At 39.1% G+C, this 26,881-nt stretch overlaps 1 protein-coding gene across 1 annotated transcript in view; it reads left to right on the forward strand.

The window, feature by feature from the left end:
- The window catches only part of ITGA8 (integrin subunit alpha 8), a 97,153-nt gene extending 72,241 nt beyond the window's left edge, over nucleotides 1-24,912 (forward strand). The window contains exons 26-30 of the mRNA XM_061997292.1: nucleotides 1,542-1,667; nucleotides 4,821-4,934; nucleotides 13,347-13,448; nucleotides 20,899-21,021; nucleotides 22,534-24,912. Of these exons, the coding sequence (XP_061853276.1) occupies nucleotides 1,542-1,667; nucleotides 4,821-4,934; nucleotides 13,347-13,448; nucleotides 20,899-21,021; nucleotides 22,534-22,620 (552 nt within the window). The 3' untranslated portion in view covers nucleotides 22,621-24,912. The remainder of the gene's footprint in view (nucleotides 1-1,541; nucleotides 1,668-4,820; nucleotides 4,935-13,346; nucleotides 13,449-20,898; nucleotides 21,022-22,533) is intronic.
- The last annotated feature ends 1,969 nt before the right edge of the window (nucleotides 24,913-26,881 follow it).

Below are 26,881 nucleotides of genomic sequence, written 5' to 3' on the forward strand. Positions count from 1 at the left end.
CAGTTCCATGCTACTGGCTCAAGAAGAATAAAATAGTATCTTTAACCTGAACATCTAGGCCATTGCATAATTTCTTCTAATTTCTTCCTGTGTAATTGTTGCAGGAGATGGGTGTGTTTTCTCTTGATCACAGAAGGCTATTTTCAAATCATTGCTGTCATAATTCACCACTGAAGATGTTAACACTCTCACATCTATGAAAAAAAAAAGAGTAAATATAAAAATATTCTAGCATTCAAATGGCTCTACATATTTCTCAGTTGTGATCATGTACTGAGGGCTTCTTCAAAGGCATGTCGTTATATTGCACTTCTTTTAATTTGTCATCATTAAAGAAGCTGGTGAAAGAATCCTGGAAAGAGAATTCCCATATGTTATCACATTGAGAGGGAGAGACTTAACTAGCTATTTAACTGTTCCCTTAAATCAAAAGGACCATGTTAACCTAAGTAAGCAACACAGAAATAAAGTTCTTACTTTCACTGAAGGGGTTTTCATCAGTTAATAAATTAGAATGTCTTTCACTTTGTAGGATGCTTTTGGTGATGCTTTTTTGAGAGTGCTTCTGACTGAAGATCTCAGACAGTGTCAAAATACTTCCTTCTTTAGCCTCATAATTTTCATCAGACAAATAGTACAGATACTCCAAATCTAGTGCTACACAGGATAAGTGTGTGGAAGGTGCACACTAATATATAGTTTCGAGCTGTTCTCTCTCCTTCAGTGCTACAACATTTCTTACAATTACAAAAATATATATCAGTGTAAGATATTTTGTGTTCAGAGTTCCAAGGAGCTGATAAGATGGATTTGAAGTAGCTCTTTATGATTGAGACTCTTAAAGAATAGCCTTGACTATGTTTAGCTGGGTTAGCTGAGCTTGTTGCAAACTTCCCCATACGTTTTATTGTCATTTTACATGATTGGATTGCAGTGAACTAAAACTCACCTGTCCCTCCATAGCAATTAGGTTGCCAGGCATTTTCTGCAATTAAAGACAAACTGCCAACAATAAAAATGGGGTTTTATCAGAGAATAAAAATCTGTCAAGCTAAAGCTGAAGAAAATGCATTTTAATCTGAGATTAAAAGTGCATAAAATGTTACATCATGCAAAGTCGAGTTGTTATGATCAAAAGTTGTGTTGCTGATTTTTTTAGTATTACTTTTTAAAGCTGGAAAAGCACTCTCAATCAGCAGATTCTGATCTGAACTAATGACCATGCAGCAGCTTTGAATTTATCCTGTTATAGAGATCAGAATCTGCTCCCAGGAATCTAACACAATTAAGTACAGCAATTAAATTGACACTGGTAAAAAGTTGGGGAAAATTATATCTACTCTAATTCCTTATAACTGGGCAATATCTTGCTGTGGTATTACTCATCATGCTTCCAGTTGAAGACAGTATATTCTCATGGCTGTGCTGGTAAATGGAAAAAACAGCATGAAGTCAGAATTCCACACCTCTGAGAAGGGAACGAATCTGTTTGAGTCATTGCATGAGTATGCCATTACCATTCACGTTTTTTGTCTTTGCAGTTTGCTGATCCTCAAGACACTCCTGAACTGGCTGCTTTTTTATATAATTCTACAGTTTCTCATTACATCAGGAGAAGGGAGGTCACAGTGGCAGAACCACACAGGAAGAACACTGCAAAAATATTGGTGAGCTGGCTAAAAACTATAAGCTGGCAGTATGCATGCAGTATGTCAAGATGCCTGTGCTTTGACTGCAATTCATTTACAGACTTTTAAATACTTCTCTAAGTGATTAACTCCTTGGTTTATAATGTAGTTTGCTACGTATCCCCATGCCACAGGTTAGCAATGTTTCGTGATGGATTTTGACATTAGAGTTTGCAGCCAAACCTGTGTGGTTGTGCAATGGCACATTTCTCACAGGGAATTTCTGCACAGATTTAAAGAATGGAACACTCTTCCATGAATTAAATTTCAGATTCTGCCTTCTGAAGGGTAGGTCTCTTTTTGTTAACTTGACTCCAAGCATTCTGGCTGTCTCCTGAAGAGTAGCTCCCACTTAACATCTTCGTGTAAAATAGCAACTCTGACACACACATACTTTGGAGTGTGTTTGTTCTTCCCCAGTAAGAACTTACATGAAAAGATAAGACTCTTTCCCCTCACAATACCACAGGCAAGACAACTGGGACAGGTCACTGCATTTTTAACATTTCAGTCAATGCTGGAGCAAGAGCAAAGATCTCTCTCTCAGGAAAACTGTTCTAACTAGTCAGACTGGTGCCTGAGTGTTTGGAATTTGCTCTATTTTCAGAAAGTTGGGGTTTTTTCTATTCCCATATTCAATGTCCCACCTTCAGCACACTTCAGCATTGTAGGTATTGACTCCCCTTGCCTGGCACCTGTGTTCAAACTCCATGACCTTGAGGTCAGTTGTGAGGTTCATGCAGTCAGTGCTTTCCATCTCTTTTTAAGAACCTCAGGCAGAGTTTCTTTCATGCTGTACAGTTTCTTATTAAGCTATTTACTGCAAGCTGAGGTTTTACTTCCTTGTCATCACTCAAATCTGGTAGGAAGAACCTCACAGACCTAAGGATGCTGGAGCAATAGAATCAATACAGCTTCTGAAAGTTAATTTGACAGATTTTGTGGCAGGAAGAAGATAGGATCTGAAACCTGAAAGTAATGAATACCATAATGTCATTACTAACAAAATCACAGGTGAAACCATTTTAAACAATAATCATTATTGATTCCTATGTAATTCTTTCATCAAACTAATACCCTGGGAAGAATTTGATTCCACTGGGACTGAAGGTAAAATGCCTTCAAAGACAAAGCAGTCAATGCCACAGAGCACTGAATCCATTCTTCAGTAATACCTTAACTATCAGTTATCTTTCTCAGTGATTAGGCTCATATACTGCCAACATAGACATTACCACAGCTACTCTTCTTAAGTATTTACACACACAAAGCAGAGATTTTTTTCAGCTGCTTGATGTAAACAGATAGTATTTAGCTGAATACAGAGTAACATAAAGTTGACATTATGGTGAGCACTCTTGTAGTACAAAATGCTTTTGATAGCATAGGATAAGGTACAGTGCTTACTACTGGATATGTAGCAGGACATAGGAAAGCAATATGTCATCTGTTGAGTTGGGAAGGTGGCCCAACTCTATGTGCCTTCAGCAAAGCATACTGCAGATACTGCAAAATTAATTAGGGTTTTTTTGGTGTATTAGAAGTATCAATGGCAAGTGAGTGGAAAATGACTGACTGGACAAAGATAATTCTTTGTTTAAATATGTAATTTTTCTCAGTAATATTAAGTTACTCCCATTTTAATCAAAGAGAGCAAAAATGTTCTGAGAAGCTCTTATTGTGTTTAAACTGTTTATTAAATATTTGGTTTCCCTTCCATTAGTTCTAATGTTACAGTGTTCTGAAAATCACTGCAGGTTAAATGCATTGCTAAGAAAAACAAAAATATGTGTTCAAGTCTTAAAATGGCCACAAAAAGTAGATTTTTTTTTTGCATATTAAGGCTTTATTTTGTTAATATGTAGTTTTGGCCACCATGATCAATGAAAACATCTCTCCTCCTTCCTGCAAGATAAATAAATCTGGTTTGGAGGATGTTTAAATATGAAAGGTCAAATAAACTGATACTTTGAATTATTAATTTAAAGGGAAAAATGTGTCTTATGGGCAAGTTCCAGGGTTTATAGTTTCATTTCCAGGCAGATTTAGAAAACAGTGATTAAGCTGACATCTTCATCTTAACTCGTGATAGACATTTGTGGACAAAGCTGACTCTAAAGACAAAGGATTCCTTAATGGTGTTTTCAAATCTGTTACATACATCATCATTTCATTTTATGGAGTATGGACTTTGGAAGTGCAGCCATTCTCACTCTCCTGAGGGAATATACTTGTGAAAACTTCAGTCATGAATGTCAGAAAAGCATCTGTAATGGAAAGATTTTCTGCTTTATTATAAAAATAGGAATCAGTGAAAAACTCAGCCTTCCTCCTGAATCAAACCAAAACTTCCCAGATAAAACCCATTTGTGTATATCAATCTATATGTTTATTTGCACACACTTTTAATCATTTTTCTGTGAGATCTTTCTATGCTCCAAACAACTGCATAATTTTTGTGATAGCCCTAAAAGGTTCTGTTTATTCCCTTCGTTGCCTTCCAGTCAGCTTTTAACCTTTTTATTTGTGACATTCTTGTAGCAGACTTTAACAGAGTGTATAGTTTTAGGTTGCATTGCCTGACTTTTGCTTTCAGCCCAGTGTATGAGCCAGAATCACTGCTCATTAGGCGTGTTTCACAGAAAAGTTTCAAGTAGAGCAACTACTGAATCTCAGCAAATGTTCTGGCTGCTATAATGTAAACATCAGTAAGAAAACCAGGAGAGTTAGAAGAGGGGAAAGATTTAGCAACATAAATAAAGACTTCAGGCAGAGAAAACAGAAGGAAAAAAAGAGTGCTGCAATCACAAAGTCACTAATAGATGAAGCCAAAGCACATGCTTCAAAGTATTGATAAGCACCTGGAGGTTTTAACACCTCTTCAGAATAGACATTGCTGAAAATTATTACTTGTATTTTCATTGCTCCAGGTAGCTACTGGTGCAAAAAGAACTTGGTTTATATTTTTCAGAGTGATTCATGGAGTGTCTTACGTGTATTAGATAAAATTACTGCTTTCAGACTCCTTAACTCTTTAAGGGAAAGTGGATTTGTTTTGCTAACTTAGAGCATTTGAAAATGATTATATGTATTTTTAAAACATGGGTATGACTTCCTTTTGTTTTCACACAGAACTGTACAAATGTGAAGTGCATCCTAATTTCATGCACCGTGGGACAGCTGGAAAGAGGGAAGAGCGCAGCACTCAAAATTAGGTCTCGGCTATGGGCCCAAACATTCCTGGAGGTAACATACACAAAAATCTCTTACTATACTCAGACCCCTGCATGTTTTATTTGACCAGATGTTTTAGGATAGAAATGGTGACATTAAATGGACCTTTTCGTTATCACTTTCTGTGAAGAGAACATCTCAGTGATCCCTGTTCAGGTCACATGCGTGCTGCTTACTTCTCTTTTTCTCCCTATCACTGCCTCTCAAATCCATGTCCTGAATCTTACCTGAAAATCCCAAGATTATTTTTAAACACTTTTCCTGGTTTTGTTTCTTCTTTCCTGGACTGACTCAAGTCAGTAATTTCTTAGGTCTCCATGATGTGCATTGCATTCATCACATCTTTCCTGATTAAAGGTTTTTCTTGGAGCTAAACAGTATATGCTGGACACCGTGGCCAGTTTAAGAAAAAAACCTCAAACCTGTTGTTTTTTCTCTGTTAATCTAGGGAAGAGTAATGTGTATGAAGCTGATATCACATACAACACTCATGTAGTGACACTCTGTGTCTTACCACTAAAAAGAAGGGACAGCACAGGCCATGGGAAAAAATGAGCTTCTCTTTTCAAATTCTTGCATTTCCAGCTTCATCTGCTCTCAGAATTGTATTTACAGTGCATAAGGCAGAGGGATTGATTGCACTGTGAGCTGTTACCTCACAGCTGGTCACATCTCTGTAGTACTACGTGGTTATCAACTCTTTAACACTGGGCAGTACACTGAGAAGTTTATGCTATTAGTATGAAGTATATGCAAATCCTGTCTTGATCAAACTGATTGATTATTACTTCCCTTCTTCAAGGAATTTACAATTCCAAATAGAATACCAAAACCTGGCCCAGACAAAACCACTACAGGGAGTGATGGGTCTCCCTTCATGTATTGAACTATGTAGTGATTACCAAAAAGATGAAAGGTTTTTCTTCCTCTCTGTCAGGAATTAGAGTCACATTCTGTGTTTCTTCTGCAACAGCTATTAGTACAATTGTGACTGAGGAGAGCATAGAGCTATCTGGCCTTGCTTGAGAGAAAATGATTTCAGTCTAGCTTAGTAACAAAAGACATCCTTTCAGATATTAGGTGAATCAATTCCTTGTTAGTCAGTACTTTTTCTTTCTATTAACCATCCATCTCTATCCTTCCTTCAGTTTCCTTAACACAAATACAGTGCTTTTAAGAGGAGTCATCTTTAGCACACGTGTTTGCAAGGCTAGACTGGATGTACTCCATTTAGGTTTGCTCAGTGAGTCATCTGCTAACAGGAAAAAAAGGGCAGCCTTTACTTCAAATTTAAGTCCAAAAGCTTGACAGCTTGTATGTCTCTCTATCCTTCCAAATCTGGGTAACTGGATAGGCGTATTCTGGTGTAAGCTTTTGCAAAGGTGGTACACAAAATCATTTTGCATACACAATGTCAGTCTGTAAGCACTTCTGCACTCACAGTAAAAATGTATATATTGGAAAATATGTTGTGAAAAAACAAACACATAAATGAAACCTCTTGTACAATCTGTATATGCTCATTTTCTAGGCTATTACAGTGAGATTTCTATGACTCTCTCATTCTGTGAATTAGCTTCATAATTTTTTTTCTAAGTCCAATTTAGTATGTAACAAGAAATAACTGTAAGAGATTATATCTAAACAAATTTAATGAGAAACAGAGAGTTTCTCTGAGTTTTTGATTGTGACTGAGGATGTGTAACAGTTGGAACAAACTAGCTACAGAAGACATGAAATCTCATTTTCTTAATGACTTGATAAAGATAGAATATAAGTGTAGTTAGCCTGACTTAGGTTCAGAACAGGGATAACTCAATGATATGTTTAATATAAAAGCACAGGGACTCATCTTACCTAATTGTAGTCATCTGAAAGTTGATCTTTCAGAGAAGGTCTTTCATCTGGGGTGGGTGGACTAGATGATCTCTAAAGGTCCCTTCCAACCCCTACCATTCTATGATTCTATGAAAGTTAGATGCCAAGACTGGTTGGCTGACTTTGTAGCCAGTGACAAGACAGAGAGATAGCTTCATAGGATGCTTTATCTAGATGTTTTGAAACACCTTCTCTGCCTTCCTTTTGATCTGGATAGTGGAGAAGGGTCAAAGCTGTGTCTTGGGATACAAGTGTGTGCAAACACACCAGGCAATGCCAATGCTGCAGTCCTTTTAGCTCCTCATTGCTCCTTAATAAATTCTGCTTGCTATGCCTGCACCTCCCTTCACTCATTGAGCTCAAAGCAGAGGTGGGACCTACACCAGCCTGTGGGCAGGGGCAAGGATGAGCCATCCTGTTGATTCCCTGGCTCACATCAAATATTCCCACCAGTACATCTTTGCTTACTCCACTGTGCTTCTATGTCCTTGTATTCAAACAAGGCTTTTTATGGTCTGTGATTTTAACTTTTATGTGTATCTTTAGGAGACATTTCTGTTTCCTTCCAATAGTGACGTGCAGGCCTTGTAAAGGCTCAGAAAACTCCCCTTAAAGCAACAGGATTTTTTTTCTAAGGAAAAAAAGGCAGTCCCCAGAGAACTGTTGCACACTCATGTTTAAAAAGCTGCCAGAATAACATGACCCCTGCTTCATATGCAAACTGAGATACTGAGAAGAGAGTAAATAGTGTGATGGGATCTGGTTGCCTTCCTCCCACTCACCTCAAAACACTTCCGTTCCTCACAGCCTCTATTAAAATTAACAGTTGCACAGCCATCACCATAAAAGACTGTCAAGCCTAATTAGTTTCCTAAAAAGGGCATGGTCTGCTCTTAGTAAGCCTGTAAACTTCTAGTTCCTAAGGCTATTCCAGAAGTAAACTAAAGCATATCTAAATACAACTGCTGTTGACTAGGCTGAAACCTGCAGGCTCAAACTGAGGATTAAAACACAGTCAAAAGAACCAGGATGTGGTGTTTCTGAACCAGGGAGGATTGTTGAAAGGCCAGACTGAACCCTCAGTCATGGTTTTGCAAAGAAACTTAGAGGAAAACTTGCTGACTCTACAGCAAAATCCCAAACTCTTTTGCACATGCAATTAATGTACAACATTTTCATATGCTAAAGAAAGCAGGCAAGTGATGACATACAACATTCCCCAATCGTGTTGTCATCTAAATGAAGATGTGGTGATCTGCAGGAGAAATTGTTAGTGCTCATTAAAGCTGAGAACACACTGTCATTATGTATTTTCATCTCATAGATATGCTAATGCAAACCTGAGAAGCATTTGATTGAAAGTGATTGATTAATGTTAGGATGAGATAAATCATGTTTCTAATTGAAGTTATGTGGATCAGCCTGTATACTTGGTTGCCACAAACAATCAGTCATGTATTGAGTGACTCCTTCCTCTTCCACTTAGTTTAACTGACAGCAGCTGACCCCTTTGCCTCTTGACAGTTGTAATCTGTCACCTTAAAATCCAAACTTCCATAACAAATAACAGTTAAATGACGTGAAATGATGAGACACGTTTGAGTAAATAAAGCAGCCCAAATTTCCCAACCAGCCAACAAAGATAGTGACAGACATTGTGCAAAGGCCAAGAAGAATCACAGGCTTTTTTGGATTAACTTCAAAGCCTGGCTGTAAATATGAACCCTCTAGTAAAGCTGACTTTTGGATTTCGGTTTGCTGATTGAGCAAATAGTAGTCTGATTCATGCAAAAGAGAAACAACCATACATGGCTGTGTTGTGTTGTGTTCTCTTAGGGCTCTATTATGTCCCCATTTATCTAATCATGATGTTTCTGAGTCATCAGAGGCAGATCTAAGGGTATCTTCCCAGTGTTCTTTGAACTCTGATGGATACTTTTTAATATAAGACTCAGGAGCTGGCTAGTAAAACGTGTTTCAAATATGTATTTCTACACATTGACTCTTTACCATCTGTCTGATTTGCAACACCCTTCCAAGCTCTTTGGACATTTGTAGTATTGTGGGAGGTGGAACTCAGCTCATTCTTGACTGTTACTTCAGCCTGTATTGTAAGTTCCTCACAATGATAAAAATCTTCTGGAAGAGCCTTGAGAGATAGTAATGTAAAAAAATAACAGAGGCTGTGCAAGGTTCTCGAGAGGCTTGAAGCTTATTCTCTTTTCTTTAAAAGTTATTGAATATAACTGTATTGCTTGTTTCTTGACTTTCAGTCAGATCCATATATTTGAATTTGGCACCCCTGACTGCATGAACTTTAATAGCTAGAAGGGAGAAAAATCTAGTTTTAATCTGAGAAATGAGAATGAATGTAAAAGATACGTGAAATCTAAGTTAAGGATAGAGAAGAGGATGTGATGATTTTCAGAGGAGTTGTAACCTATTGTTCCAAATAGCAGAAGTACTTTTTGACCATCCATGGAGTCATACATGTATTTTTAAACAAATTAATGCAAGAACAAATAGTTATATGACCTCTACTCTCAGCATTTGTATAAGCTACTCTATTTATTGGCAGTTGTTCAGGTTTTTGGAGGTCTGGGTCAAAGAAAGCAAGCTAATGAATTCCCAAAGCATATATTTAAAAGGTAACACCATATTGCTTACCTTCTTGTCTCTAAAATGTGCCAGACTCCAGCAGACACAAAGGGAAACAAGTTGTAATCAAGCAGGGCCAGTATTCTTATAACAGCTCTGAACTCCATATGTGACAGGCATAAGTTCTGGGGGAAAAATTCCACTGCAGGACTCAGATTGCAATAAAGTGTGTGGCCTTCGGTGAGGGTGACTTCACTGGGCTACATCTGAGCAGAAGAAAGTGTTTCAGAAAAGTTGAACAGTGCTGAATAGAAACAATGGAACAAAGTCATTCTGGGGAGTCTTTCCAGTGTTAAATTCTTTAAACTTGCAGAACAATGACCTGTCAGACTTCTTTATGCTGCTACAAGTTTTGTTCCTCCTACAAAGGAGGAACTAGCTCCCAGTAGGCTACTTTTATCCCCACATTTTAGTCTGCTTTCTGACTAGGGTGCCTCTGTATGCCTTAAAGATGTTTCTGAGAGACTTCAGGTCCTTGCTTGAGCTTCTTGCAGAAACCAACAGCATTCTGCTAGAGCCTGAAGAACTCTCCTTCAAATTGTCCAAGATTTTCCATCACTTCCCACATTATTTCTATTATTTTTTCTTAGGGAAACTGAATACTTATTGGGAACACTTTCCTTCATTTCTGGATGCTTCCATGTCTTGCAACTCTTAAAAAAAACAAAAGCTTCAGTTCAAAAATCTATCTGTAAAGCATAAGTGTGTGTAGAGAGAGAGAGAGAGAGAAAAGCCTTAATAGATACACCAACAAGGATCTACCAAGCAATCAACATAGAGGATGGCCATGTTTTGCCTCCTTACCAAGATATTGGCAAACTACAGTCTCAGCAATGAGCACAAGAGCAGGCTCAGCTTGTTCTAAAACAAAGGGAATCTCAAAAGGCCAATGGAGCTAGAGCTGGGCTCCCTACTGTTGGTCATTAGGGCAAGGGCAATTGTATGAGGTTTAACAAGGCTGGGTCCTGCACTTTGGCCATAATAACCCCATGCAATGCTACAGGCTTGGGGCAGAGTGACTGGAAAGATGTCTTGCAGAAATGGACCTGCAGGTGTTAATTGACAACCAGCTGAATATGTCAGCACTGTGTCCAGGTGGCCAAGAAAGTCAATGGCATCATGACTTGTATCAGAAACAGTGTGACCAGCAGGACCAGGGCAGTGGTTTTCTCCCCTGTACTTGGCACTAGTGAGGCTGCACCTCAAGGACTGTGTTCCCCTCACTACAATGACATTGAGCTGCTGAAGCATCTCCAGAGACGGGCAACAAAGCTGGTGATGGGTCTGGAGAACGAGTCTTATGAGAAGCAACTGAGGGAACTGGAGTTGTTTGACGTGGAGAAGAGGAGCCTGAGGGGAGAGCTGATCATCCTCTACAAAGACTGTAGCATGGTGGGAGTCAGTCTCTTCTCCTAAGTAGCAGGTGATAGGACAAAGTGAAATGGGCTCAAGTTGTGCCAAGGGAGGTTTAAATTGGCAATTAGGAAGAACTTTTGCACTTAGAGGGTTGTTAAACACTGGCACAGACTGCTCAGGGAGGTCGTGGAGTCACCTTTCCTGGAGATACTTGAAACACCTATAGATGAGTTTCTGAGTGATATGATTTAGTGATGAGCTTGGCAGTGTGAGCTTAGTGGTTGGACTCAATGATCTTAAGGGTCTTTTCCAACTTAAATGATTGTGTGATTATACTGACACTTACAAACACCAAATCCCTTCTTCCTCTGAGCCATAATGAAGTCTTCAGCTTGAATTGCAAACCACAGGTCTTGCAGCTTCCAGTAAACACTGAATATTTAAACACATGCTATTTGAAAAAATGATATGGTAAAGATATGCTGTTTCTCACAAATTACTTGAGAACTATAAACAAGACTGTAGGAGGGACAGCTGCTTGTGTCTCCAAGGTGTTGGTGCAAGTAAAAAGCCTGCTTGCAACTGATGCTCACCACAGCCATTGTTTTAAAGTAGTAGGTAGAGGATTTGTTTTTCCATGAATGCTGTGTTTCCTTTATATGATCTTTCAAGAGAATTAATGCCTTTACTTTATATTGATATTTATTGCTTAGAATGGAAAACATCAGGCTTTTTTCAGGCTTTTTTTCTGAATGTAAATTGCTGCACAACTACAGAAACATGCTGGATTTTCTAGAAGTCTAGTGCTGTGGAATACAAGATAAAGAGTGGCCTGAGTCTGAAAAAGGAAAATAATTAGTGTGATAAGGAAAAAAAAATCTTCCTGTAGAGCATCTCACAGATTTTTAACAGCATACAAGTGTGTAAAAATACTCATGTGCCATGTCCCATAGTAAATCAATCTATTTTTTAATTTCAGATACTCTTGATAGAAAAGGTAGTGTCCCTTTATTAGATTTCATCTGTGTTAAAGAGCTGATTTGACTGTCCCTGTGTAGTCATTTGAGGCAGTTTTCTTCACGGGCAGAGAGGAACCTCATGAGGTTCAACAAGGACAAGTGCAGAGTCCTGCAGCTGGGAAGGAACAACCCCATGCACCAGGACAGGCTGGGGGTGACCTGCTGAAGAGCAGCTCTGCAGAGAGAGACCTGGGAGTGCTGTTTGACAATAAGCTAAACATGAGCCAGCAATGTGCCCTCGTGGCCAAGAAGCCAATGGCAGCCTGGGATGCATCAAGAAGAGTGTTGCCAGCAGGTTGAGGGAGGTTCTGCTCCCTCTCTACTCGGCCCTGGTGAGGCCTCATCTGGAGTCCTGTGTCCAGTTCTGGGCTCCTCAGCTCAAGAGGGACAGGGAACTGCTGGAGAGAGTCCAGTGCAGGGCCACCAAGATGATCAGGGGACTGGAACATCTTTCATATGAGGAAAGGCTTCAGGATCTGGGGCTGTTTAGTCTGGAGGAGACTGAGGGGAGATCTTATTAACATTTACAAATATCTAAAGGGTGGGTGTCAGGAGGTTGGGACATCTCTTTTTTCTACAGTATCTAGCAACAGGACAAGGGGTGATGGGATGAAGCTGGAACACAAAAAGTTCCACTTAAATATAAGAAAAAACTATTTCACTGTTTCAGTGAGGGAGCCCTGGCACAGGCTGCCCAGAGGGGTTGTGGAGTCTCCTTCCTTGGAGGTCTTCAAGACCCTCCTGGACATGTTCCTATGCGACCTGATCTAGGTGACCCTGCTTCTGCTGGGGGGTTGGACTGGATGATCTCTAAAGGTCCCTTCCAACCCCTACCATTCTATAATTCTATGATTCATATTACTCATTCCTAATAGAAGCCTCAAGGAGAGGTTAAATGTTCTGATAATAAACATTTGGCCACTCCGTATATTTTGAAAGGACAAAATTATGGCAGAGCCAAATGATTTCTAGAAGGCAAATAAATATGCTGGCTTCGTGTCACCACTAAATACTCAGATATTTGAGGAGAAAGCTACTGTTTTAGAAAGCCAACAGAATGAATTCATTCTTCTTGTTGTCTGTTGGGCAGCAATGGCCACTCCTTTGATGCCATCAGGGAGCTTTACAGGCTTGGGCTCAATGTAGGCCTGGAAACCTTCTTACGATACCCACATTTGTCGTCATGCTTGGTGAGCTGAGGCAAGGTTTTAAAATATAGGCACCCCATAAACATCAGATTCATTTCAGAGAAATTCAGAGAGAAAGATAAGGAGCAAGTGTTTGTATCTTTCTGCATATCTAACCCTTCTTCCCTTTTTGAACACGTGGTCTTTGTATTTCAGCTTTATGTTGTGCTCAAGGACAGGTACAGGTCCTAAGATTGCTGTACCCTTTACCAAAAGAAATCATCTTTGCCTTAGGAAATCAGTGCTCTGTAATTTTTCTCTACCTATTTCTCATACTGTTTTTAAGTATAAACATGGCTCTTGATTTTTTTTTAATATCATTTCAGAGGAAGAATGATCTCTATACTCTTTCTTCCAATGTGTCCTTCGAAGTTAAGAGCATGCCATATAAAGTGCAAGCAGCAAAGCTCCCCGAGGGAAACATAGCAGTAAGTAACTGAAAGTTATATCTTTGCGTGAAGCACATGTATTTGGTCATTCTGATCACAGCTGTGAAAGTTTTTATAGATGAAAACATGGGGATCAGTCCTTCCTGTGTTCCTAGTGTAAATTCCTGAAATAATACCTAAAGGAAATACCTTTGTTGCTTTCTGTGGAAGTTGCTGATATATGATACTAATTCCATTTTTAAATCATTTCTTACTGCAGTAATGTCCAGACTGCTCTACTGCAATCAGGATGGGTTTTTTCAACCCAGAAGAAAACAACAAAGCTGTGAAAACAAATGTCTAATTGTCTTGTTTGGAGTAAAAAAAGTCTGGAGGAAATTTTTGAGCAAAATCCAAAATCTTCTTTCTGTGAGGTTGAGAGATCTCACTCTTCTCCCAGTCAGCAAATCTCTCACACAGGCTTATGGATTATCCATGATAACTTCCCTTTTATCTGTATTAAGCTTCTTGATTTTCAGACAGGTCAACGCATCTCTCTAGAATCTCCACTTCATAGCACATCAGATGCAAGAAATAATACCTGATAACCCCTGTAGATGTGATAAATAGCTAATAGATTGTCTTATTTGCAGAGCAAGATTTGTATGTCCTTGGATTATTAGAAGAAAAAATAATCTTGGAGGTGTAAATTTGGTTTGTTTCCTGGTGCCAAAACACTGAGTTTGGGGAGCAATTTGAAGGAACTTGCTTATTTGATGTCTAATACCATGGTTAAAATTCACTCTGTCTTCTCATTATTGATAGAAATCAGTAACCTGAGTGCAAAATTGGATTCTAGTATAAGGGTAACCTGAAATTTGAAGGATTATTGTTCCCATCTTTATAAAGATTTATCCTTTACAGCCCTTATTTTAAAATGTAAGCTCAGGACAAACTTTTCCAAATTAAATCATAGTGTAAATACATTGCATCAGTCTGTTGACTGAATATCTTCTTGTATGGAAAACCAACATAATAATACATTTTACAGCTTACCTTGAGTATATTTTGGAGGCTACAGGCTCTGAAGTTTTGTTTTGGACGAACACAAGTTGAATGGTTGATACTTGGCTCTGGGAAGACACAAGGTGAAATCCTGGTCCTACATGCTCTTAGTGATTCTAACCTCTAACATCAGGAGAACTGTGATTTCACCAGAAAGATTTGATGCTTAATGCAGTATTCATCCCGAAAGGTTCAAAGGCTCCAAGCTGACAGATATACTCATGCTCTTTTTCTTTTCTTGCAGCATGTGTTCCATACCAGAAACACATGTTGTGTAGAACTCTTGTTGATAGTGGTGCCTTTATCTGGACTGAAGTGCTTCAGCCCAGGTGATAGCCTGCTGTTCTCAACAAGTGTCAGATGGTCTACCAAATGATCAGATAAGCATTTTATTCTCTTACTCCAGCCACTATAATGCTTGTTATTTGCTGCAGATGATTTACAGCAAAATGCCTGTAATGGCAACTGTAAAATGTTGAAAAATGATAGTGCTTTAATGTCGTTTCATATCTGGACATGGCAGTGGATGCTTGCCAGCTCTACAGCTTGATGTGTTATATACACAAGCTCTTTTGATGTTCCACTGCCAGGAGAAATATTTGCTTGAAGTTGGGCAATGCTTAATATTTTTGCTCTTTTTGAATAAGATCACTGCTTGTATTTTAAAAGTTGCCAAAGATTTATTGGGAAGTTTATGACTTTCTTTCATGCAAAGGTGCAAGTGGAATGAAGATTTTAATATTTTAAGATTAATTGTCAAAAGTATGTCTCTAATAATCAGCTACCACTTTGTAGTTTATATAGTAAAGATAATACATTTTAAAAGAACAGAGCATATGCCCTTCATTCAACACATACAGTACTGGGTTCCAATTGTGCAGACTGATATGTGTATTTAATTTTAAAGGCATGGATGCTCTCATACCCATCAGTAACCTACACAGTCGAGTAGCCATGTTCTTTCTTTCCATCATCACAGAATATAGGTCTATATTTTAAACAGAAGGTATGGGAAATGTTATGTAAATATAAGACAACCTGACTCTTTTACAATAAAACAATAGAGTAAAAATGGCAACAAAGAGAAAGTTAGCTTGGAAACGAGTGGAGCTTACACCAAAATCCACTAACATCAATGAAAGCGTTTCTGTTAATTTTGGAATGCAGCTCTATGTTGTACTACAACTGGTTGGATTTCCCTGCTAACAGCTGTATCATTCAAGAGAAAATTGCCCTTTTTCTTAGAGATATTATTATGGTAAATAACATTATCCTGCTTGATTGATTTCCTCTGCAGAGCAAAAGCACTTTTTTATTATAAAGTATATAGGCTTAGAATAAGTAGTAATTTGTTCCATTTTAATTTATGATCCTTAAGCCATTTTTGGAGGTTAATAAAATCTGTTTGCTTTTTAAAGATGTTTGATTGCATCTACAGAGGGAGGTGCCTTAATCTAAACTGTTTGAGCAGTGTCCTACAATGAGTTTCAGACCAAGGCTTATAAATTTTTTAGCTATTGTACAGTGGTAGTACTTTAAATGTACTTTATATTCCTTATATTTATGTACTTTATATTCCTTTTATGTTTAAATTTACTTTATATTCCTTAAGAAATATATTTACACAAGCATTGTAAATGTAAACATACATGTTCAATATTAATTATGACTCCAAGCTCAAGGGAGCTTTTGCATTCTATTTTCAGCATTCTCTAAGAGCATATAAGAACATTATGCTGCAAAAGTTGGATAGGAACGTGTAGGAATACTAAAATGTTCCTGTTTCTCAGTGTCTGTAAGCAAAATGACTAAAGATTAGAGGAAGGTCATCATGGGCAGTAAAAGTGATAGCATTAGAATGAATTTAGCTACTGTTTCTTAAAGCAGCAGATTAAATTACGAGGAAACTATTTCTATTGTTTAAAGTGTATCTTTTAAAGAAGGCAAAAGAAACCAACTTTGTGAGATTCCTACCAAGAGGCATTGAATTCTAACCACAGATTCTGAATGTTCCCAATAGTAAAACCATCTATCCAAAAGGGACTGATGATGGACATATATGCTCCCTTCTATTGTGTCGCCTTCCAGCAGAATCAAAGACAATTTTGAAGCCATGTTGAGGAGCACCAAAATGAGGAGTGGAATCCAAACTGTACCAAAATCAGCTGCAAAGACCTTAAAATTTCTTTTCTCTATTGACAATGTGCTTAACTGTGGCACATTTTTTTAAAAGAGGAAAATAAAAGCCCCCTCTATAGAAACACTTTCATGAGCAACAACTGACTTTCATGGAACCATAACAGCGGTTCTGAATTTAAGAGCATCAGACAGCATCTGTGCTAAGACAAGCTTGGATTTTATTTCCAATAGCAGACAAAGGCTCTTTCCATAACTCTCTGGCTGGCTTCACCTTCATCTCAGTGCTTGAGCCAGATGGCATTCCTTCCCACCTTTTCCCATGCAAAAGATGTGAGACATTCAGCAGTGCAAAAGGCCAAAAGTCAGATGGCTCCTCTCAGGCTGTGAGGTGTGACTTTCACCAAGCTGACAGAGAAGCAACCACTGTTTTCAGTGTTCAGTATAAGTCTTCCAGCCCTAAATGGAGAAGAAGTCAGTCCTAAACAGAGAACTGTGCCAACATGCAACACTTGTGTAAAAATTCCACTGCTTTATATTGGCCACCTTAGATGAAAACAGATAAATCGCCCTGAAAACATTCCCTGGCTCTGATCCTGCAGTGCTAAACCTACCACATGGAGAAGAACAGAAATCCAGGCTGAATAATGCAGACTTGTCTGAAATCAAAATCATATGTAAAACTGTTGTGGACAGCATGGGGTGGAGGAGGGACAGTCTTCCATGGAAAGGATGAAACGAGGCACGCAAAACTGAAAGGATGCTTTGTTTCTTTCTTCCCCTCCAGCTTCTGCCTCAATTCTGTGAGTGTTCAAGATTTGCAATGTCAAACAGCTCACCAGGAATTGCATTAGTAGCCCTGCAAGTTTTTGTGTAGAGTATAGAAGCACGAGGCAGCCCACAGGCATGGTGTTCTACTGGTAAAGCACACAGGCAGGAGTGACACTGACAACTACATTTAATCCCCTGCTGAGGAAATAAATCTCAAGTACCGAGCACAATCCTTCCTTCTCTTTCAAAAACCGAAGGCAAAGAAGGATTCATGGGAAAAGTACAAGATGCAACAAGATGGTTTAAAGATTTTAGCACTGAAATATTTCATTAGCCATTGTCATTCTGCCTGATACAGGATCAGGCTAATTTCTGCTGTCTCTTTTACTCATTGCTGATAACCTAAGGATTATAAATGGGATATTCTGCATTTCTAGAAGATTACAGCTCTTCTTTCTATTTCAACATTTGTCAGTCTCCAGCTGAGCTACTGAAATTACACTGTAAATTGCCCTCTACTGAAGGATAGAAGGAAGATAATATTATGAGCCCATGCAGTACAAGTCAGGCTGAGCACTGCTGCACCACCCAGTTGGATACAGTGTGTCCTCAGGAAGACTCAGCTATCCCTATGTGCATCCATGCTGATAAGTGATCTATAGGTATCACAAGAAGAGCTGGGTTGCCTTGATGTTTTCACAGACTAGGAGGAATGAAAATACAACACACAAATGCAGCAAACATCTAGGAAATGGTCCATAAAAGAAGTAATGAAATGGAAGAATGGGTCTTCCCTCAGGGTCAGTCTTCTTGTAAAATGGAATCAGTAATTTTGTCCAACTTGAGAGGACAGAAAGCTCTGCTTGGGTTTGCTTTTTGCTGCTGTTTACACATATTTGTTAGGATGATTTTGGTAAATGATCTCTCACTTCACTGCTCCAACTCCACAGCAAGATGCTCAGATAGTGTTAGTACAGAAACTGTAGTGAACCTCAGCCCTTACATAAGTAGGGTATGTGTGCTGGAATTGATAGCATCAGATTCTATTCAAACACTAATTAAAAAAGAGATAGAACTTGTTGCATGCAGTACCACAGAGTTTGCCAACAGAGGCAGTGCACATTGCGGGTGAGTTGGGTTTTTCAGTCCATCTCAGTTCTTGCTGTCTTGAGGCCCACTGAATTTTCATCAGCACTTCCCAGCCTGTGATCACACCTGCAAGGTACTGCCCCTCAGGACAGCATTCATGAGGATTTTCAAGCTGTAGAAGTGAGATGCTTTCTTCCTTTGAGAGCTGAGCTCACTACTTGCTACAGGCTTCATTCGTCCCGTCCTGACTGCATCCCTTATGATTTCCCTGGCCAAATAGCCCTTTAATAGCATTCATCTTTTTTCCTTAACTGGCTTTCCTCTGGGAGGAATCCCTGCAGACAGTCCAGATGACCTTTTCCTCATTTTCTTTGCCCTTGCATCTTAATGCCAGATACAGTATGCCAAGACACAAGGAGAGCCATTCAAACCCATCTTCTTGTTGCTAAATGAGTGCTGCTCTTGCTGAACCTGATGATACAGAGACCTTATCAAGTTCTGCAGTGGTTAAGAAGCAATCCAAAGAGAAGTCTGGGGGTGGTAATGAAATCCCTGCAGTGGCATAGTTGATCACTTGATCACACCAGCAAGATGTCTTTTAGGACCTAGGGGTAGGATTTCATGGGTTTTATTACTGTTTGCCTTGAAATATTTTTTCTAGCTTTAATTGGATAACACATTCTTTGTATATGCCACCTTTTTGAACTCTCTAAGGTAGTAACTATTTACAGCTGGACTAGACAAGGATATTACCTGAAGGTGTTTGCTAGATCAACAATGGTATGGCCAGCAGTGCAGGCATTTAATCTTCAGGGTACACATCAATGTTAAAGTGCTAACCCCAGAAGAACTGTGCAGTGTCTTGGCATTCTCTATATAATCCTTATTTTAAGCTTTGGTAGGAGGCAAACTGTATCTCACATAGAGAGTTTGTCCCCATTTTCAACTATGATCTGTGTCCCATAACAGTGAGAGATAGTATATAAAAATATATGCACCAGCAGACCTCAACAGACTGTCATCTTTCTAAGCACTGTACTGGAGTTGGGGACAGTTGGCTGCAAAGAGGAAGGAACTATTCCAAAGTGTCTTCCAATTAAAGGTGTCAGTAACCAGGAGACAGATCTGCTGGTGCTTGCAGAATGAAAAGTCTAAGAAAGTCTGATGATCCTGAGAAAGAGTGAGAGAGGAAAGGGCTAGATGTGGCTAGAAGGCTGAAATTTGCCATCTTCAAGGAGAAAAGTGAGTAGATTTCCTAGCTGTACCTTAAGAGGATGACCATTTGGAAGTTTGTGTAATTAGTTTGATTTGCAAACCCAATTTCATGTTGACATGAAGAAAATAACTTCCATCTTTCACATATTTACCCTAAGGGAGACAAGGAGTTTACTTGAGTTTACTAAGGGACACAAGGAGTTATTGAGAGAGACCTAATAGGAAACCCCAGAGAGAAATCACTTCCTAGGCTAATAGTAAAGAGGAAGGTTTGTCAAAATAAACTAAAACTAGAGGGATGTAATTGTGGCTGAAGAGCTAAAGAAAGCTCAAATTCGTTCTTCTCCACTAGGAGCAGCAGAGAGAGAGCAAATATTCAGTGAGATTGATGAGGAGCATTCAAAAGAGAGTCTGAGAGAACAGAATAAGTTTAGTTGAAGGTATGGAAGGGAGAGTGCAGAGGAGGTTGCTTATGTGATGGCCCCAGAAGGAGAGGTAGAGAAAGGTTATTATTACTCTTTGTCATGATGACATGTAAAAAGAGAAGTTAGCCAAGTCAATTCAAACCTTTGATAACTCATGTTATACATCCCTGCTGCTTTCTGGGACCTCAGACAATGAGAGAGAGTTTCATGCTTATTTCCCAATTAGCTAATAGTCTGTATGCTTGGCTTCTTTTAGGGAGCCTAACATCATACTGTGCATTAGGCTTCATCACAAAGAAAACTCACTCTGACTCTCATTTTTGAACTGCTTAGCTGAAACACAAGTCATAGGCAACAATGTATACTGGTGTGTCAGCAGAAATTAAGAATAGTGTAGCTGGTAGCTATCATGGTTTGAATTACAAGTTTGGGCTGAAGTCAACCATTGTTTCAGAGTAACTCAGTGTTAAATCAGTTACACTGGCCTAGGCTGTATCAGCATACCTGTGAGTAGAACTCTGTTCTTCCCATCTTCCTGAAGCATCTGCACAGAATGTTATTTTTTGCTACTCAATATTAAGAGAAAATGATTCATATGTCTAATACAACATGACTTTGGTATGTGTGTGAATCCCATTTGCAGTAATTATCTTGCAGTAAATGAAGCCAACGTGGGAGAATCCCAGGAGATGTGCATTTCTAATCTGCAAAGTGCTACTGAAGTGAATTCTTAAAACCTCTGTATTGCACTGTCAGATTGGCTTTACTTGCTTAAGTTTTGCTTATTTAATGTGTTCTTTTCATTTCAGATCAGAACATCTGTCATTTGGTCCACTCCAAATGTCTCTTTTGTAATCCCATTATGGGTTATAATACTAGCAATACTTCTTGGACTACTGGTATTAGCTATGTTGACCCTAGTTTTATGGAAGGTATGTTGCATTCTTGCTGTTATTGTTGCCTTAAAAAAACCCCTGTAAGATACTAACTTATAGGAAAAAGAGAGGCTACAGTTTTGTGATCTTTAACTGTTTGGAGCAAAAGCAACAATACACATTTGTTTTTTTTGTTTTGGCATTTCTGACATGTTAGTGTCACTGACCTTTATGCAGGGAACTTGTTTTCAAAGTCCTCTTTTATTATTCAATTCTGGTTGTAAATGGCCATGCAGAGCTTGTCTCTGTTTCCCAAGACCTATGATCCTCTTTTTCAGGATGTTTAGGTTCAAAAAGAAGTGACTCTAACTTTGTTTGCTCTGAATAATCCAGGAGCTTCCAGTTTTTGTCAGGGTGCAACAACACTCCTTAGAATATTTCCTTTTATATTAGTGTGTCATATCTTCTGTTTTTAAAGTTTTCTAGTTCTGGGTTGATTGTTACACTCCCTTCACAAGTTTTAAGAGGAGGAACTGGAAACTGCTACATTATAAGGAGACAATGTGGCTTTTGGCCATTCTCTCAGTTCCCATTAAACAAAACTTGAAATAGCTTGCTAAGTTAGGATATGTCTCATCTGCCTTTAGCTGCTGGAAAGTCATGTATTAGGTGTCCAGCCTATGCTAACTTTCCAGATTCACCTAGTCAGTTAACAACAGCAAAAAGCTATACCTAAAGCATGGGAGGATGAAAGGAATTACCTTTTAGTGGTGCTCTCCTTTGCCCTCTTCTGAAGCCTCTGTAACTATCAATCTTTCAGCTAAAAGGGTAGTTTTTAGGCAGATAAAGTTAAGTGAGAGGAATCATTGAGGTGCTGGAGAGGATCCAGAGGCAGCTACCAAGCTAGTAAAGGATTTGGAGCACATCTCATATAATGAATGGCTGAGGGATCTGGGACTGTTTAGCCTGGAGAAAAGAAGGCTCAGGGGAGACCTTCTCATTCTGTACAACTACCTGAAAGGAAGCTGTAGCGAGGTGGGGGTCGATCTGTTCTACCTAGTAACAAGCAATAGAGGGAGAGGAAATGGCCTCAAGTTGCACCAGGGGAGGTTCAGGCTGCAGGAACTTCTTTGCTGACAGGGTTGTCAGGCATTGGAAGGGTCTGCCCAGGGAGGAGCTGGAGTCACCATCCCTGGAGGTGTTTAAGAGATAAGTGGGTGTTGCACTTAGGGAAATGGTCTAGTGGTTGATAGGGCTGGGACAAAGGCTGGACTTGATCTTAAAGGTCTCTTCCAGCTGAAACAATTCTATGATTCTATACATCTCCTGCAAAGATATCTTTTGTATAAATTGGATTTTTAAACTGTACTTTAGAACTCAATGCTTTGCCCCTGAAACTAACATTTTTCATAGGGAAAAATTTGTGTAGAATAAAAAAGCTCCCCAGTCTATCAGCCTGCTGTAGATTGTATCTGACCTTTCAGGCTGAGGGAAGAATAAAACTGCAGCTGAGTCTTTCTGTGGTTGTCTTGCTGTTACATCTTTGTTTCTGTTGATTATTCCCTGCAGTGTGGCTTCTTTGACAGAGCTAGACCTCCTCAAGATGACATGGCTGACAGGGAACAACTGACAAATAACAAGACTACTGATGCGTAGAGGAAGATGCATACTGATGCATTCAGTTCAAGCCAGAATCCTGCTTGAGACTAGAAACATGATGAGGATTAAAAGAAGGATTCTTCCATCAGTCTTCCTTTGTACCTGCAAGTGACACGGTGTCGTAATCTGATCTATGCAACGTTCTGAGAACATGCCACATGCTGGCTATCCTTGCCAAAGAGAGCAGCTTTATCACTCTGCCTTACAAACACACTCACGGCTGAACAGAATGTTTATCCCGTATTCCAGTCAGTCTACATTTCAGCAGATGCTTTTGAACACATGTGGTATACTGAGATGCTTCCAGAACAAGTCCAAATCTCCCAAGGAGAGAACGCCTGCATTGCTGTATTGTCTAGAAGACCAGGACAAAACCTCTGAATGCTACTGTATCATTCAGAATACCTTTGACACCTCCCTAAGAACTTTTATGAAGTTATGGCTCAGGGAGACAAGCAATATATCAGTACTGTGAAAGTACTTCTGACAAACAAAGGTAGTCTATAAAGAACTTTATAGATGGGGCACAATTATTTATTTTTCCACCTTTTCAGCATAAGTACCTGATATAATCATCAACTTAGGTTTTGAGAGAAGAAAGTAAAACCATAGAAATCATGTACTTGCATGTAAATAGAAAAGTAAACCCGCTGTACACAGAGCACATCTTCCTTGGTGCTTTGAAAAGCAGAAGATTTATGCAACAGTTTACAACATGAGATGTGTGATTGAACAAGTACGAGTTGTATCTTTTTCAACCCAGCGCTAGCAGTATCACACCCAGGTAACTAAATCCAGGCACAGTATAGAGCAGGGCATGAATTACCCTCTGCTTGCATTGCTGGTGGCTGACACCTGTACAACTGTAATTTGTGAAACACTGCTTTAAACAATCACAGCCACAGCAGCGATATTGAGAAGGCTTGGGGGGGAGTTGGGGCTAGGGTAAATTTGCTTTGCCATCACCTCATTACTTTGGTGAAATGGCCTTTTAAAATGGAATGGCTGCTGCCATGGTATCTTCTGTTTCACTTTTATTGTAAACCCTGACACTGTTCATCCAAAGACATCTCTGCTTTTGTTTGCTTGTTTGAAATTTTGTTTTACACCTGGCAGCATATTTGGAGTGTTGGATTCAGCTGAATGTATCTATTTCTCCATCAAAACCTGCAAGGAAGATGGGCAGAGAAACAGTATGAACAAAAAGGAGAGTCATTTTGAGGTAAAGAGTAAAAATTAGAGTATTTTTTTGTTTTCTGTGATGAGGATTCTGAAGAAGAGATGCTTCATTCTTTCTCTTCTATCAGTAAATGATCCAAATCTCAGCAGAGGCTTTAAGCTCTGATCTGTGTAAATTTGTGCCTGAAAGCTTGAGTCTTCCAGGGCTGCCTATGAGTGTGACATTGTGTAAACTTCAGGAGAGATGGTTCATTTTTGGTTTTGGAAACACTCATCACACTTCTCCTGAGTTCCTTTTCTTTCCAATCCATCTCAGTATCTTAATTGGAAGATGGTGTTATCCCTTGTGCCATTTCTTGTCTCCTTTTAGATAACGTCCCTTTTTTCTTCCTAAGACTTTGGGACAGAATTAGCATTGAGGCATTGTTGACTTCTGCCAGTCTGATAGGAGATTTTACCGTTTTACCATTTCTTACGTGCAGCCTGACCTGTGAAATCCAAGCAGGAGCTGGGAAACCTGAGCAGGTGTGTCCTGTCTTCAGATCTAAAGCAAATTCGCAACAAGACCTGCATGGAATCTTTAGCTTAGCAGATGCAGTGTTTCCCTGAAACTTTCTCAAAAAGGAAGTGAAGCATCTCTGTTTTCTGAGGATGAGGAGGCCTGACCACTTCCAAGTCCCCCAAAAAACCATTAACAGAGCCCTTTCTCCAAATAGGTTTGAGCTGATGCCTTGTAAAGAGATCAGCTGATAAACACCACCCCAAAGCAAACCTGTCCCATATTTGCACACCTCTATATCCCATACATTCCTGGCAAAATCATCCTGCCATGAAAAAGTCAGTGAGCTTTCTAGCTTTTGTAAATATGGAATTGCTGTGTGTAGCAGCTTCTGAAATAAGATCAGCAAAGCTCAGTACAGTCACATCATCTGCACAACTCTGATGAGACAGCACCATGAGGTGATACTGAACATAGGACTTTTGTATGTGCAATACTTTATATTACTTATATACCTGAAGCATGTTTACACTGGCATTTTTGGTTGTTTTTTAAACTTTTGAATATACTGATTCATGATTACAATAAAGAGGAAAAAAGAGGAAAAAAATGAAAACAAACACAGCTCTGCTCTGTATTTGTTGCAATGTGTTTTCAGTCCTGCATTGCTCTGAGGATGGGACTAAGTGACCTAATAAGTTCTTGCAGTTGTAACATCTATGGTTCACTTTTGAGCAATTACTCTCCATTTTTAATGAGGGGCAAAACATGTTCAGATACTAAATTTAAACCAAAAGAACTTCAGTGACTGCTGGGCCTGGCTGGAATCCATTGGCTGCAGCTGTGTAATGTCACTGGAAACCAAATTAGAGGCACATGATCTGACAAACAGTTACTTTGAGCAATACTTTGTTTTATATTTCTACATCCTTGTAGATTAAACTTCCCCCATGGAAATGTCTGGAGCCGTGTGCTGTCAGGGACTGTAGGCTTTGGTCACAACATTTGTGGATAGTTTCGGCTGCAAATTGCAAACAGCTTTGAGAAGAAGATTTCTGGGTTTCAATGCTTGCCAAGAGAGTTTAATCCCCTGGGGAGATTGCATCCTGGAAGTGGACACTAGCAGGCAGTTGACATAATCTTTCCCCCCAGGCATATTAGTAATGTGCTGCACGATAACCTCTGCCACATCCCTACATGACTGAACTTTTGTTTCAGTGATGTCAACCTTGTAATGAGTTACTAAATGCAGCTATCTGTAAAAAGTCATTTAATCTTGCACTTCTAAATGTATGAGAGGAGCTACTAATTTTTGGGAATACAGGAGGAGAAAAAACCAGGAGGTTACTTTATAAATGAAAGCCTTTCAGAGCTGTTTGTTGCTACGACCATCACAGCGGTCTGGTAAACAGAGATATTCAGCTTTTATTTCACGTGCTTCTTGCCAACTCTGGGAACGGTTGTCCAGTTATTTCACCCATGCAGCAGAGCTTTTAAGGGTATCAAATGTCAAGCAACATCTTCTGATTTGTATAAATCTCAGAATTTACACACCAAGGACCATTACATTTGAATACATTTTCACTGATGGATTCAATCTTTAAAGGTTTTTAGCAGATACCGTTTTCATTTAAACATCAGGTTGTTGACAAGAATTTTTCCTGTCACAATTCTGCAACTCAGCTACATTTTTTTCAGTCTTCTCCAACTTTTTTGCACTGATAGCTTTTACTTGTTTCCCACATTAGACGTCTCTTTAAATGGCACAATTTTTCTCTACCTATTAGCTGTGATTTTTTTCATCCATTAGCAAGAAGGATCTTCTGGTAGGCATTAACTACGTTAACTAAAAAGCCTTTTGTGAGCAGGAAAAACACCTAGAGATATGCAGGGGGAGAAAAGCCCCAGTTGGCCATGGACTACAGTATTCCACTACAGTGTAGCAATCAGATTTTTTTTTCATGAAATACCATCCAACACGGTGCCTTTAGGAACTGTTTATGAGTGTTTTATTTATGATTATTGGCAAAGTTCCATATTAAAATGTAGTGAAATGGTAGTGCCTCTTGACAATAAAAAGTCTTGAATTTAGCTTATGCAGACACCATGATGGGACACAGCAGGAATGCTTTTAATATTGAAGGACTGTTCTTGTTTTGCCTGTGTGTTGTATTGGAGGGGCACTTAGCTATTCAAGATGCTACTCTACTGCACACAGTGATTTTTAGAATAGAAGAATGGAAGTAATTGTTTGACTTTTCAGATGGTTTCATTTGTTTTCATCATGTTGCTTTACTTAACTGATGCACCAGATCTCATTCGGTTGTGGATTGTTCTTTGTTTTAGTAACAGTGTGCAGAGCAGACTTGAGCAGTTCTTTCCAAAACTGGGCTGAGTCAGGCACTATTGCTTTTCCAGAAGCAAGCTCAGGATAAAAGCAGTGGGTCAGAATTCAGGATTCCATGTGGAATGGTCAGTGCATTGCAGAGGCTATCTTACTTTTCAGCAGTTTACTTGAATTCATACTGAGAGTCATATTAACAAAACAACCACCTTAGATTCCCCTTTTTTCCTTCCAAG

Source organism: Colius striatus, chromosome 5 (genome assembly GCF_028858725.1).
Source record: "Colius striatus isolate bColStr4 chromosome 5, bColStr4.1.hap1, whole genome shotgun sequence".
Taxonomy (NCBI): domain Eukaryota; kingdom Metazoa; phylum Chordata; class Aves; order Coliiformes; family Coliidae; genus Colius; species Colius striatus.